The following is a 13,070-nucleotide window of genomic DNA, read 5'->3' on the forward strand; positions in this document are numbered from 1 at the left end:
GTAATGACGTAGTTACATAAGGGATAAAACCCTCAGGGGCGTGCCGTTCTAGGAAAATCATCGACGTTCGAGGAGGTGGTTTTATTCCTCGTATACGACAGCGATTTGCCGACAGTTTGTATTTAATTACGCGATTTCACACACACACTTGTTTAAATGAACGTATTTAATTCTGCAGAGTTCTCCGTGAGGGTGGAAACCTGGTCCTCCTGCTCAGTCTGCAACTTTCAGCCCTGATCAAGAAACTTATCCGATCGGACGCGCACCACGCCTCGGAGCCGGACGCAGACGGCCGCCAGACGGGGAAATCCCGGTTGGGTTTTAATTCGCTGCTCCTTCAGAGCACACACCGAGTGAGCCTCGGGAGCACCGACGCGCTCATACACACCTACACGAAGACACACGCGACACGTGACGCACAGCTCTAGCACGTGACGTCCTGGTGGAAGTGAAGTGCACCATGCAGGGTGCATACGTACATACAGGGGCGCCTGCTCTCAGAAAGCATGGTACTAAAACGTACCTCACCTTGTTTCCTTCTACGTTTCCTACTAGCGCAGGGGTTCTCGGACTGTTTCTAATCTTTAACTGTAAAATTCCTTCTACAGACCCCTACAGGATGGATTTATTTCTGGAATACTTTTGGAGCCATGGAGCTTTCTATTCCCGAACACAGTAGGTCTGAGTTGGCTGAGTTGACGCGGGGGCCCCACGCTGAGAACCGCTGCTCTAGTGTACACATTTTGTACCTTTTTAATGGGTATATTTTACCTGAAAACAAATCTATATTAAAGGCATATGAATGGACCACATTTAGTTTCATAAAGATTTCAGTACATAAGGTACATTACATGTGCTTTCCCCTCTCTCTCTCTCTCTCTCTCTCTCTCTCTCTCTCTGCCTGTCTCTCTCTCTCCCTCTCTCTGCCTGTCTCTCTCTCTCCCTCTCTCTGCCTGTCTCTCTCTCTCCCTCTCTCTGCCTCTCTCTCTCTCTCTCTCTCTCTCTCTCTCTCTCTCTCTCTCTCTCTCTCTCTCTCTGCCTCTCTCTCTCTCTCTCTGCCTCTCTCTCTCTCTCCCCCTGCCTCTCTCTCTATCTCTGCCTCTCTCCCTCTCTCTGTCTCTCTCTCTCTCTCTCTCTCTCTCTCTCTCTCTCTCTGCCTGTCTGTCTCTCTCTCTGCCTGTCTGTCTCTCTCTCTGCCTGTCTGTCTCTCTCTGCCCGCCTCTCTCTCTCTGCCCGTCTCTCTCTCTCTCTGCCTGTCTCTCTCTCTCTCTGCCTGTCTCTCTCTCTCTGCCTGTCTCTCTCTCACTGCCTGTCTGTCTCTCTCTCACTGCCTGTCTGTCTCTCTCTCACTGCCTGTCTGTCTCTCTCTCACTGCCTGTCTGTCTCTCTCTCACTGCCTGTCTGTCTCTCTCTCTCTCTGCCTGTCTCTCTCTCTCTCTCTGCCTGTCTGTCTCTCTCTCTGCCTGTCTGTCTCTCTCTCTGCCTGTCTGTCTCTCTCTCTGCCTGTCTCTCTCTCTCTGCCTGTCTCTCTCTCTGCCTGTCTCTCTCTCTGCCTGTCTCTCTCTCTGCCTGTCTCTCTCTCTCTGCCTGTCTCTCTCTCTCTCTGCCTGTCTCTCTCTCTCTGCCTGTGTCTCTCTCTCTCTGCCTGTGTCTCTCTCTCACTGCCTGTCTGTCTCTCTCTCTGCCTGTCTCTCTCTCTCTCTGCCTGTCTCTCTCTCTCTCTGCCTGTCTCTCTCTCTCTGCCCGTCTCTCTCTCTGCCTGTCTGTCTCTCTCTCTGCCTGTCTCTCTCTGTCTCTCTCTCTGCCTGTCTCTCTCTCTGCCTGTCTCTCTCTCACTGCCTGTCTGTCTCTCTCTCTGCCTGTCTCTCTCTCTCTGCCTGTCTCTCTCTCTGCCTGTGTCTCTCTCTCACTGCCTGTCTGTCTCTCTCTCTCTGCCTGTCTCTCTCTCTCTGCCCGTCTCTCTCTCTGCCTGTCTCTCTCTCTCTCTGCCTGTCTCTCTCTCTCTGTCTGTCTCTCTCTCTCTGCCTGTCTGTCTGCCTGTCTCTCTCTCTCTCTGCCTGTCTCTCTCTCTCTCTGCCTGTCTCTCTCTCTCTCTGCCTGTCTGCCTGTCTCTCTCTCTGCCTGTCTGTCTCTCTGCCTGTCTGTCTCTCTCTCACTCTCTCTCTCTCTCTCTCTCTCTCTCTCTCTCTCTCTCTCTCTCTCTCTCTCTCTCTCTCTCTCTCTGCCTGTCTCTCTCTCTCTCTCTGCCTGTCTGTCTCTCTCTCGCTCTCTCTCACTCTCTCTCTCTCTCTCTGCCTCTCCCTATCACTCTCTCTGTCAGTGACCAGGTTTAGTCAAGTTTTTTTACATGTAGGACAAAGTGCAGTACCTTTTTTTTGGGGGGGGGGGGGGGGGGGGGTGCACTATTCGACACCCATTTTATTTTTATTAAAAACTGCATGGATTGTTTTTTTTCTGGGCGTTCACTGCCCACTGCCAAAACTTATTTCCAACCTTATATAGTGCCCTTGTAAATTACATACGGAGTTATTTGTGAGGAAGACACTTCCAGACAATCATCTTTGATCTTTGAGTCTTGTATGAACTGTGTCCAACTTCAAATAAAACATATAAATGTTCATATATTAAATGGCACACTTATATAGTGCTTTTATCCAAAGCGCTTTACACTGTGTCTCATTCACACACACACACACACACACACACACACTCACACACCAATGGTAGCAAAGCTGCCATGCAAGGCGCTAACTTGCCATCGGGAGCAACTCGGGGTTCAGTGTCTTGCCCAAGGACACTTCGGTATGTGGAGTCACGTGGGCCGGGAATCGAACCGCCAACCCTACGATTAGTGGACAACCCGCTCTACCACCTGATCCACAGCCGCCCCCATATTATATTATATATATATATATATATATATATATATATATACGTCATCAGCTGTTGTTTTCCCATTAGATGTCTGTTCCTCAGCACGCCAGTGGTTTCTTTCTTTTTCAGGATGCTCCAAATTGTTGTATTGGTTATACCCAGTGTTTGTGCGATGCCTCTGATTGATTTTCCCTCTTCTCTCAGCTTCCTAATGGCCTGCTTTTCTCCCATAGACAGCTCTCTGATCTTCATGTTGGTTTATCCTTTTTAACAACAAATGCAAATGTCTTCACAGGTGAAACTGAAGTCTAAAACCGAGAGTAGATGTTCAGGGCTGTTTATTGTTTATACAATCAATCTAACAGGACACACCTGGGTTACAACAATCACCTGTCAATCACATGTTCCGATATTTTTGCTCACCTACAGATCGGGTGGTCTGATACAAAGCATGCCATGTCGTTTAAGACGTTTCTAAATACCAGTAAATAAAAGCTGACATTCCAAACTCTCGTCTCATATTCATCTTTTGATCTCAAACCCAAATGTCTTCAATCTACAGCAGAAACAAAAAATGAATCGGTCTTGCCGTTCCAATAGTTTCGGAGGGGACTTTAGGTGCTGAATGAGTCAGCTTTAGTTGTGTGTGTGTGTGTGTGTGTAGTCCATGATGTTGAAGACATTCTTCTCATTGTTACTCACTTGTTGACTGTAATAAATCAGGTATGTTTTCCTTGCATGTAAGGTGTGAGAAACCAGTATAACACCGTGTGTGTGTGTGTGTGTGTGTGTGTGTGTGTGTGTGTGTGTGCACGCACGCTCCCGGGCTCATACCTTCAGGGTGGAGTCCATCAGCCAATACATGAACATTTCAAGAGCATAACTGTGACTCCTGTTAGATGTAGATGCCAGAAAAGACATGAAGACCTGGATTATCACATATATGACAATAAAGTTCTTGAATCTTGAATAATGTGTCATTTTATACATTATACTAAACAGAAATACCATAACGGTAAAAAAAAAACAAAAAAAAAACAACTTCATTTAATAGATGTGTTTTTATTGAGTCCGTACTCTATTCCTTCATCTTCAGGAAGTGCTTCCGACTGGTCAGGGTCGAGGTGGATCCAAAGGTATCCACATGTTTTTGGGAGGAACCTGGAGAAAAAAAAAACGCGAACACGGGGAAACCGTGAAACTCTGCTTAGAAAATAACCCGAGCTCAGGATCGAACCCGCGACCCTGAATGTACAGTACAAGACACGCAAATTAACCAATCTAAATGAATTTAATAGTATTTAATAAATGTATTTTGTTCATTCATTTGCCTGTCGCTTCTCTGGCTGAGAGTCACCATGGCAACAAGCTGAGAAGGTCAGTCCGGAGTTCTATATCTACAGCCACAGATTCCAGCTCCTCCTGAGGGATCCCCAGATGTTTCCAAATCAACTGTGAAATATAATCTCTTAGAGTGAGTCCTGGGTATGTCCCAGGGACTCCATCCAGTCTGACGTGCCTGATACAGAATTTTTGTAAGGTGTCAAAACCACCTCAGAGGCTCACCCAGATTGTCCTCACATTGTCGAGTTCCACCTCCCGTACTTTTATTTTGGTCACATTCCCATATAGGTGGGATTGGGAGATAGATTAACCGGTAAACAGAGAACTTCTTACACAAACTGAGCTCCTGCTTCACCAACACCGACTGGTACAGCGGGAAGATACCAAAATACCTGGGGCAAGGTTTCTCCCATCACCTCAAGGGAGCATCCCAGTCTTGTCCAGAACCATGGCCTCGGGCACGTGTCAGAGTGCAGTTATAATGGTACCAAGACAGCAACATCATCTAAAAATAACCGGGATGTTACCGCCACCATACTGGAGACCTCTCCAGGTCTTTGGGGATGATTGACTACAAATCTTATATGTCTTGTGATGGACATCCAGGGTGAATTCCCACCTCCCATCCAGTGTTCTTGAGGTAGGATCTGGATCCACCACGATCATTTCGCGATGGAGTCTATTCATCTCATCTTTGACCATCAACACTTCCATTTTTGTGTGTAGCTGCGCTTCTGAGTTTCGCTAAACTGCGCCAAGTTTCTTAAAAGCATCATAAAGTTACTATCATCTGATAAAGAACTTGCAGAGAGAGAGAGAGAGAGAGAGAGTTCTACCATTTAAGGATGATCTTTGTGCTGTAGTGCTTTTGGAAAACTCTGCTGTAATTAGTATAATTGTGTACAATCAGTGTAAAAAAGTGAAAGCCAACATTATGTTTGCTAATTACATGTTATATGTGAAGAACAATAGCGGGCCTCAGACAGAGCCATGTGGGACACCACATTTCACTTTTATAGCCTCTGAAGAATCTCCATTGATCTAAACACAATCGAAATGATGTGTCAAATAAGATCTACACCGGGCCAAGTGTCATACGCTGTGCTCAAGTCTAACACAGAATCAGAACCGTACGGACAATATAAGCGAGATGAGCGGTAGGACTGATTTTGTACTTCTCATGCTTCCAGAAATGCGATTGAAATAACTTCTTTTTTTTTTTTTTAAATATTAGATGGAAATCAGAGAGCGATCAGAGGGATGAAGATTTAATTGTTGTTGATATCCTAAATGACAAGATGCCGTGCGACCGTGGAGTTACGCTGTAAACGTTTGAGCCGAGGTCAACTATCAGCAGCGCCGACGCTGTTGAAAACGTTATGGTGTTCTCGATCAGTCTGAAGTAGCGATATTCCAGTTGGTAAAACATTCCTGTCACATCACTGACAACTTGAGCAAATTCCACCTTCTTCAAAATCATTATTTTCTCTAATAAGAAATGGTTAGAAAAGGGAACAGCACGTGGGAAGACACGCGACTAAAAACGCCAAAAAAATCATGTTTGCTGCTAATGAGCTGCTATTGTTAACGTTCAACCCTGATGGTAGGACATTTATACATTAGTGCACTAGATAGGGTGTGTAAGGTGTTATTTCAGCAAACGTAGTGCACTTGGATTGAGAAGTAGGGGTCAGTTCAATACTAGAGAGTATTTAATTGGACGAATACAAGACTAAGATTAGTACAGGTATCAAACAATTGTTAGGTTTCCTGGAAGTGATGAACCTTACAAATGAATTAAGAATATTTCCGAAACTATTTTAAAACAGTTTTTCCTCAAGATACTGTATAGTATAATATTGGGATCTCTGACACTGTGGAAAAGGTACAAAAAGCTCTAAAATGCCCATTTTGATTTTAGAGGCACTTTAAGGGTAATAGCTTGTAAAATCGGGGACATGTCCCAAGCTTAGGTTAAATAGGAGCACCATAACCACTGATAATACAGTGTGAAAGACCGTACTGACTGAAGTACATATGTGACTGTGAATCTATAGAGTAAACTTATTATCAATAGGACTAAATTAATTGGGGGGAAAAACTTATTAACCTGGTTTTTCTTCATTAGGAGACGTAGTAATTCATAATGTATTGCTGGTGGCCTACTGCTGAATTTTCTCAAGTCTTGAGATATTTGTGAATCATACTGATTTTTCTCGAAATAATGAGATTTCCCTCATTGCTATTTGGGGAAACCTCCATCTTATTGTCCATATGACGGTACCTCGAATAGTGAAGGCTACAGCAGGGGGAAGAGCTTTCTCTTATAGAGCCCCACAGTTATGGAACAGTCTTCCTATTAGTGTTCGGGACTCAGACACAGTCTCAGTGTTTAAGTCTAGACTTAAAACGTATTTGTTTACTCAAGCCTACCCTGACTAGATTCTGTTCTACTACTTCGCAGTCATAATTATCTTTTTTCTCCCTCTCTCCTTTCGCCGAGCCCCACACGAATTTATGGAGATACTAGAGATCCAGATCCTTTCTGCCTCTGGATGGAGCTCAAATCTTCTCTAATTCCAGACTGCTGGGACTACGGCTGCTCCTAACGCCATACAGACTTCATATAAATCCATAATGAACTTTTTCACACTAACTGTTGTTACCCAGATGAGGACGGGTTCCCTTCTGAGTCAGGTTCCTCTCAAGGTTTCTTCCTCTTAAAACATCTTAGGGAGTTTTTCCTTGCCACCGTCGCCACTCAGTGGCTTGCTCAGTTGGGATAAATTCGCACCTTTAATATCTGTATACCATGTCAATATTTCTGTAAAGCTGCTTTGAGACAATGTCTATTGTAAAAAGCGCTATACAAATAAAATTGAATTGAATTATTGATTTTCCACAATTTTCTCTAAGATTATGTTTGCTAATCACATGTCTAATTACACAGCTGTGCATAAAGGGAGAACACTAAGGAACCTAAAACATAACCTTATGTCCATCATGTACATTTTAAAACTCTGAAGAGTCTCCTTTAATACTAACAAACTGATAATTAAGTGTCAGGTAAGAGCTAAACCAGGTGAGAGCTTCTCTCTGGCTCGGTCTGTGTCCATTATATGCTGTATATGGTTATGCGTGTTGTACCATATCCAACATGCTATACATATCCTGCACCCCGGTGGCTTCCGGTCTAGATCTCATTGTATGAATTTAAGAAATTACAAATATTTAGGTACATATTTATATGCCTGATTCGAAGTAGTGCTATGTCTTTTGCGATCTTTTTTTTATTATTATTTGTATATCATTAGTGTGGTATTTTTTTATTTGTATATCATTAGTGTGGTATTTTTTTCTTTGTATGTCATTATAGTGTGTATCCTTAGCACTTTTAGCTCAGTGAGTTTTGTTCCTTTGTTAGCTGTAGTAACTGAATTCGCTAAGCAATTAGTGTTTCCGTTTCGCATTTTTAAAACGTTTGAATAAACTCTGATAAGCGATAAGATACGAGAAACTGTTTTTTTTTGTTTGTTTGTTATAAGTCGTTTTCCCGAGCTAAATGTTAAGGTTCAGGTTGGTCGAGGAGTTAAAGAAATGAATTTTAATCAGGCGAACGAGATAGCTAGCTAGCCTAGAAGGGTCCTAGGCGAAGACGTACAGGGGGAAATGCGCGACAGAGCGAAAGAAGTGGACGGTTCTGCGCATGCGCAACACGCAGCGACGGACATGTTGAGTTCGGTAGCAGCGGAGGCGTCGTACAGTGTTTCGGTGCGCATCTCCGCCCGCGGTGTTTGCACCGCCAGACCCGGGGTTTGAGCGACATAAGCGGCGGAGGTAGCAAAACAACACCAGTAAAGCCATGAACTCGGGTTTGGACCTGTCGCGCCGGAACCCGCAGGAGGATTTCGAGCTGATCCAGAGGATCGGTAGCGGAACCTACGGCGATGTGTACAAGGTGATGACAACAACAACAACAACAACATCATCAAGATGCGCATGAAAACACAACACCACCACATCCTGTCGGATTTAATGCCCAGTGGGTCACTGTGGTGGATTTACAAAACCTCCTGTTTGGATGGTGACATCAGCTGCAACTGTCAGAGGAGCTGCCCCGCTTGTTTACACTTGAGCATACGTAGTAAACAACAACAACAGGATGTGTGTTTGTGTGGCGCCCTGGACGCGTCCCAAATGCCTCCCTACGTAATTGACCATGTAGGGTGTATTATTTTATACCCCTCTAAGGAGAGTGTTTATTATGTAGGAAGTTGTAGCAGCTGGGAGCCGAATCCCACCTGAGTTTGGATATCTAGTGCACTAGGTAGGGTGTGTAAAGTGCTATTTCAGCAAATGTTGTGCACTTGGATGAAAAGTATGGATCCATTTGATCCCTTATACGTTAGTTTGGCTATCTAGTGCACTAGGTAGGGTGTGTAAGGTGTTATTTCAGCATATGTAGTGCACTTGTTTATGTAGTAGTGAGTGATTGGACCCCTTAGACATACTTTGGCTGTTTATTGGACTTTTAGTGCACTAGATAGGATGTGTAAGGTGTTTAGTCATCATATTTAATGCCCTTGTTTATGTAGTAGCCAGTGATTAGACCCCCTTAGACATAATGTGCTTGTTTATTGGACTTTTAGTCCACTAGGTAGGGTGTGTATGGTGTTATTGCAGCAGATGTAGTGCACTTGGATGAAAGTAAGGATCCATTTGGTCCCTTATACCTTAGTTTGGATGTCTAGTCCACTAGATAGGGAAGAAGGGAGTGATGTATTTGTTTGCCTCGCTTTTGGACATTTGGTGCACTAGGTAGGGAACCTATTTGATCGTCTCTACACTGATTTGAACAAATGGCATGATGTTTCTTTTAAGGGCACTAGGTAGGTCACAGAAGTTATTATTTCTGGCTACATTTGCTTTAAATAGCTCCCTATAGGACATAGTGCACTACATAGGGTTCATGTGTAATCGTATAACATATGTAGTGCACTTATATGGTGGTTATTTGGTTTTAAAGCACTAGGTAGGGTAAGTCAGGGATAGTCATTTGGGACATTTATCCACTTTGGTCCAGGAAGTAGGGAGCCATTTGACTCTGTAGGATATTTTTAACAGGTGGCTTGCTATTTGACTTGTAGTGCACTATGTAGGGTGCAGGGGGTTTTGTTATACCCACTACGTAGTGTAGTGCACTATCTTATAAACTTAGATTGGAAGTAGGGAGCTATTGGATCAATTGTGCCCTAAATGCGGGCTGCGGATTGCACCAGTGGCTGGCTGTTGGATTTTTAGTGCACTAGGTAGGGTGTATTATCATATCTAGTGCACTTGAATGCTCAGTAGGAAGTGATTGGACCCCCTTGGACCTCACTTGGTTGTTTATTAGACTTTTGATGCACTGAATTATAACAGGAAGTAGGGAACTGTTTGACCTTTTATACTTCTGTAATGGCAAGTTGTTGGACCTTTAGTGTACTAGGTAGGGTGTTATTCTTTCATATGATATCCAGTGCACTTAGAGGAAGTAGGGAGTCGTTTAGAGAAAGCCGACTACGTTTGGGCCAAATCTCTCGTGCGGAATATTAAACGATCCCTAATTTCATACCTCATGGAGTGCACAGAATTTAATAGGAAGTCATTTGGGACTCAGCCAGAGAGAGTTAGGTAACAGTTCGGGCCATGTGTGTGTCTGCTTTTCTTTTATTTGTCTTACGCCAAATGTTTAATTTTGAGCCCGTATTGCACTGTACCAAATGACTCCATAATTCCTATACAAGAGCACTGGGTTCAGTGAGGAGGAATGTAAAATGAAAAGTTGGTGCCCAACTGTTGTTTATACTCTCTCTGGCTGAATGCCAAATGACACCTTACTTCCTATACAAGCGCTCTAGCTTCTACGACGTACGTAGTGCACTATGTGTCCGATGAGGAGGAATTTTTGAAAAGGCAAGTACAGGGAAAATGTGAAAGCTGTGGCTCTCTCTGGCTAAATACCAAATGACACCTTACTAGGTATGGAAGTGCACTATCTTCCACACCCAATGTAGTGTCCAGTGAGGAGGAGTTAAAGACAAGAAAATGAAAAGGTAAACGATCTGGCCCAGATTGTTATTTATACTCTCTCTGGCCGAACACCAAATGACACCTTACTTCCTGTAATAGTGCACTGTCTGGTGAGGAGGTATTTAAGACAAGACAAGTAACAGGAAATGGTAAACGATGTGGCCTAAATAGTTATTTTAAGTCCACTCTCTGGGTGAACACCAAATGACACCTTACTTTCTGTAGAGGTGCACTAGCTTCCACGCCCTACATAGTGCACTATATGTCCAGTTAGGAGGAGTTTAAGACAAGACAAGTGAAGGTAAAGGGTGCCCGATATAGCCCAAACTTTTATCTAAGTCCACTCTCTGGCTGAATACCAAATGACACCTTACTTCCTATAGAAGTGCACTAGCTTAAACACCCTACTACATAAGGCTCAGGACGATAGATATTTTGTGATTTATGCCTTCGCTTTCTGTTTGTTTATCCTAGTGAACGTCGTTCCCTACATAGGGTGCATGCGGTGTGTTTGTAATCGTGTACTGTCTAGCTGTGTATTTGGGGCTCGTGAAGTAAACGTGAGTGAATTGAGGACACGGCCTGCTTTTAAAAGCGGAAGACACAATGCTCTGGGACTGCAAAGTAGCAGATGGTGACTACCAAGGGGTGTGTGTGTGTGTGTGTGTGTGTGTTAGATGTGTTAGATTCTTGTGGGAAAGTCAGGATGAAGACGTGCGATGTGATCAAACCTCCGGCTCATAGGGAAGAAAATGTGAGTCTGACTTCCTCTGTGGGTGGGAAATGCCTCAGCTTGGGGATGCAAGTATGAATGTGTGTGTGTGTGTGTGTGTGTGTGTGTATACAAGCCTACAGACATGTGCACAGAGTTGGAGCGCTATCCATCCTGTTTGCCCTAATTGTTCCCATTTCCTCATTTTTGTGGTGTGTGTGTGTGTGTGTGTGTGTGTTCAGCATTTTGCCAACCGTAACATGGACTCTGCTCTTTTAGCAAATTTAAAATGCCAGAGTTTTGGCTGGCGAGCCACGGGCTGAATACGTCCGTTTAAAAACCAGCTTTAAAGGAGGCCACCTAAAAACGGCCTTGTTGGTGGAATCGCCTCCGGTGGTCACCAGGATTATCTCGAAATCTTCAGAAAAAAAAAAAAAAATCTTTTAATAAAATCGTGTCGGAAAAGTTTTTATTTATTTATTTATTTATTTATTATTTGTAGGCTGAACCGAATTAAAAAGCCCCTCGAGATTTACAAAACATTCCGAAACACCGATCAGCCACAGACGACCGAGTATGTCCACGGGACGTTCGCGTTTAGCCACGCCCACACCGAAAATCCATCAAACGCTCTGCTCTGCTCACGGAGAGCTGAAAACGTCAAAATGACACGTAAACAGCGAAAGACCTTCTCCTAAGCATGGCATGGGATGAACATTCCAGTAATGCAGCTCCTCCACTGCAGCGGGTCGGCTACCGTAAACGCACAGCTCTTCCTAATTTTCTATAGGGCGTCATTACTTTTGTCATAATCGACCGGCTAGTCCGATTTGTCTTCGTTTCTAGGTCTGTTTGGATCTTTCGAGTCGTTAATAGGGAATTTGTAGGCGACTTAAAATGAATAAGTAATTGGAACGAATTTGTGCGTGTGTGTGTGTGTGTGTGTGTGTATATAATTATCTAAAATTCTTATGTTAAATTCGTATACGATTCTTATATAAAATCCCAGTAGCTCGTGGCTGATTACACGATTTGACGTCGATCGGTCGAGGTTCACGTTAGCGAGTCTCCTTATACGTGAAATTATACGAACTTGCGTTTCTGAAATGAAAAGTTTTTCTTTTTTTTACAACTAAGTAACATTTCTTGCGTAAAAGCTCATGCAAAAGATCTCAGAATAAACGTCTTCGCATCCAGTTCGATAAACGAGGTCGGACAGAGTATCGGGGACGACACGGGAAAAAAGTACCGAACACGCTAAGTGGAATGTATTTGATACGTAGTGGAGAAGCCTCTGTTTGTAACGACAGCTACAAGACGCTTCCCGTATGAAGAGATGAACGTTCCGCAGTATTCGGGTGTGATTTTCGGTCTGTTCTTCTAAACGTATCTTTAAATCTTGTTCGGTTGGATTCGAGTCAGGTGATCGACTGGGCCGTTCTAACACCTTGATTTTTTTTTTTTCTCTGAAACCAGTTGAGAGTTTCCTTTGCTGTATGTTTTGGATCGTTGTCCTGCTGGAAGCTCCACCCACGTCTCATCTTCATCATCCTGGTGGATGGCAGCGGATTCTTCTCAAGAATCTCCCGGTAAAGGGCTCCATTCATCGTTCCTTCAATTATATGAAGTCTGCCAGTACCATGTGATGATAAACAGCCCCACACCATGATGCTTCACCTCCACACTTCACTGTTGGTGTAGTGTTTTTAGGGTGATGTGCAGTGCCATTTCTTCTCCAAACATGGCGTGTAGTATCACAGCCAAAAAGTTCAATTCTGCTCTCGTCTGACCAGACTACGCTCTCCGGTATTTCACAGGCTTGTCCAAATGAGTTGTAGCAAACTTTAAACGAGCTTCGACATGCCTTTACTTTAGTAATGGAGTCTTGCGTTGTGAGCGTGAGCAGTGGAGAGCATCGCCTGTTGTTTTCTCTCTGACGATGGTACCTGCTGCCTCCGAGTGTTTCTGGAGCGCTTTCCGAGTGGTCCTTGGCTCTTGGGCTACTCTTCTGACTATTCTTCTGACTCCCTGGTCAGAAATCTTGCGACGAGCTCTTGTGAATGGCCGG

The 13,070-nt window shown here is 43.9% G+C and overlaps 2 protein-coding genes across 5 annotated transcripts in view; both read left to right on the forward strand.

Moving 5' to 3' along the window:
* thumpd2 (THUMP domain containing 2) overlaps positions 1 to 910 on the forward strand; it is a 5,081-nt gene extending 4,171 nt beyond the window's left edge. The window contains exons 10-11 of one of the 2 annotated variants that reach the window (XR_008397029.1): positions 179 to 509; positions 609 to 910. Coding sequence is in view for 1 of the 2 variants with exons in the window: in XM_053682853.1 (XP_053538828.1) it covers positions 179 to 428 (250 nt within the window). In the remaining variant the exon portion in view is untranslated. Of the gene's footprint in view, positions 1 to 178 lie in introns of both variants that reach the window. The other variant, XM_053682853.1, reaches the window with a different exon arrangement.
* Positions 911 to 7,916: 7,006 nt separating this feature from the next.
* map4k3b (mitogen-activated protein kinase kinase kinase kinase 3b) overlaps positions 7,917 to 13,070 on the forward strand; it is a 31,323-nt gene continuing 26,169 nt past the window's right edge. For all 3 annotated transcript variants that reach the window (XM_053682854.1, XM_053682856.1, XM_053682855.1), the window contains exon 1: positions 7,917 to 8,176. In XM_053682854.1, the coding sequence (XP_053538829.1) occupies positions 8,081 to 8,176 (96 nt within the window). In that variant the 5' untranslated portion in view covers positions 7,917 to 8,080. The remainder of the gene's footprint in view (positions 8,177 to 13,070) is intronic.

The sequence above is a fragment of the Ictalurus punctatus genome, chromosome 9 (assembly GCF_001660625.3).
Source record: "Ictalurus punctatus breed USDA103 chromosome 9, Coco_2.0, whole genome shotgun sequence".
NCBI lineage: Eukaryota > Metazoa > Chordata > Actinopteri > Siluriformes > Ictaluridae > Ictalurus > Ictalurus punctatus.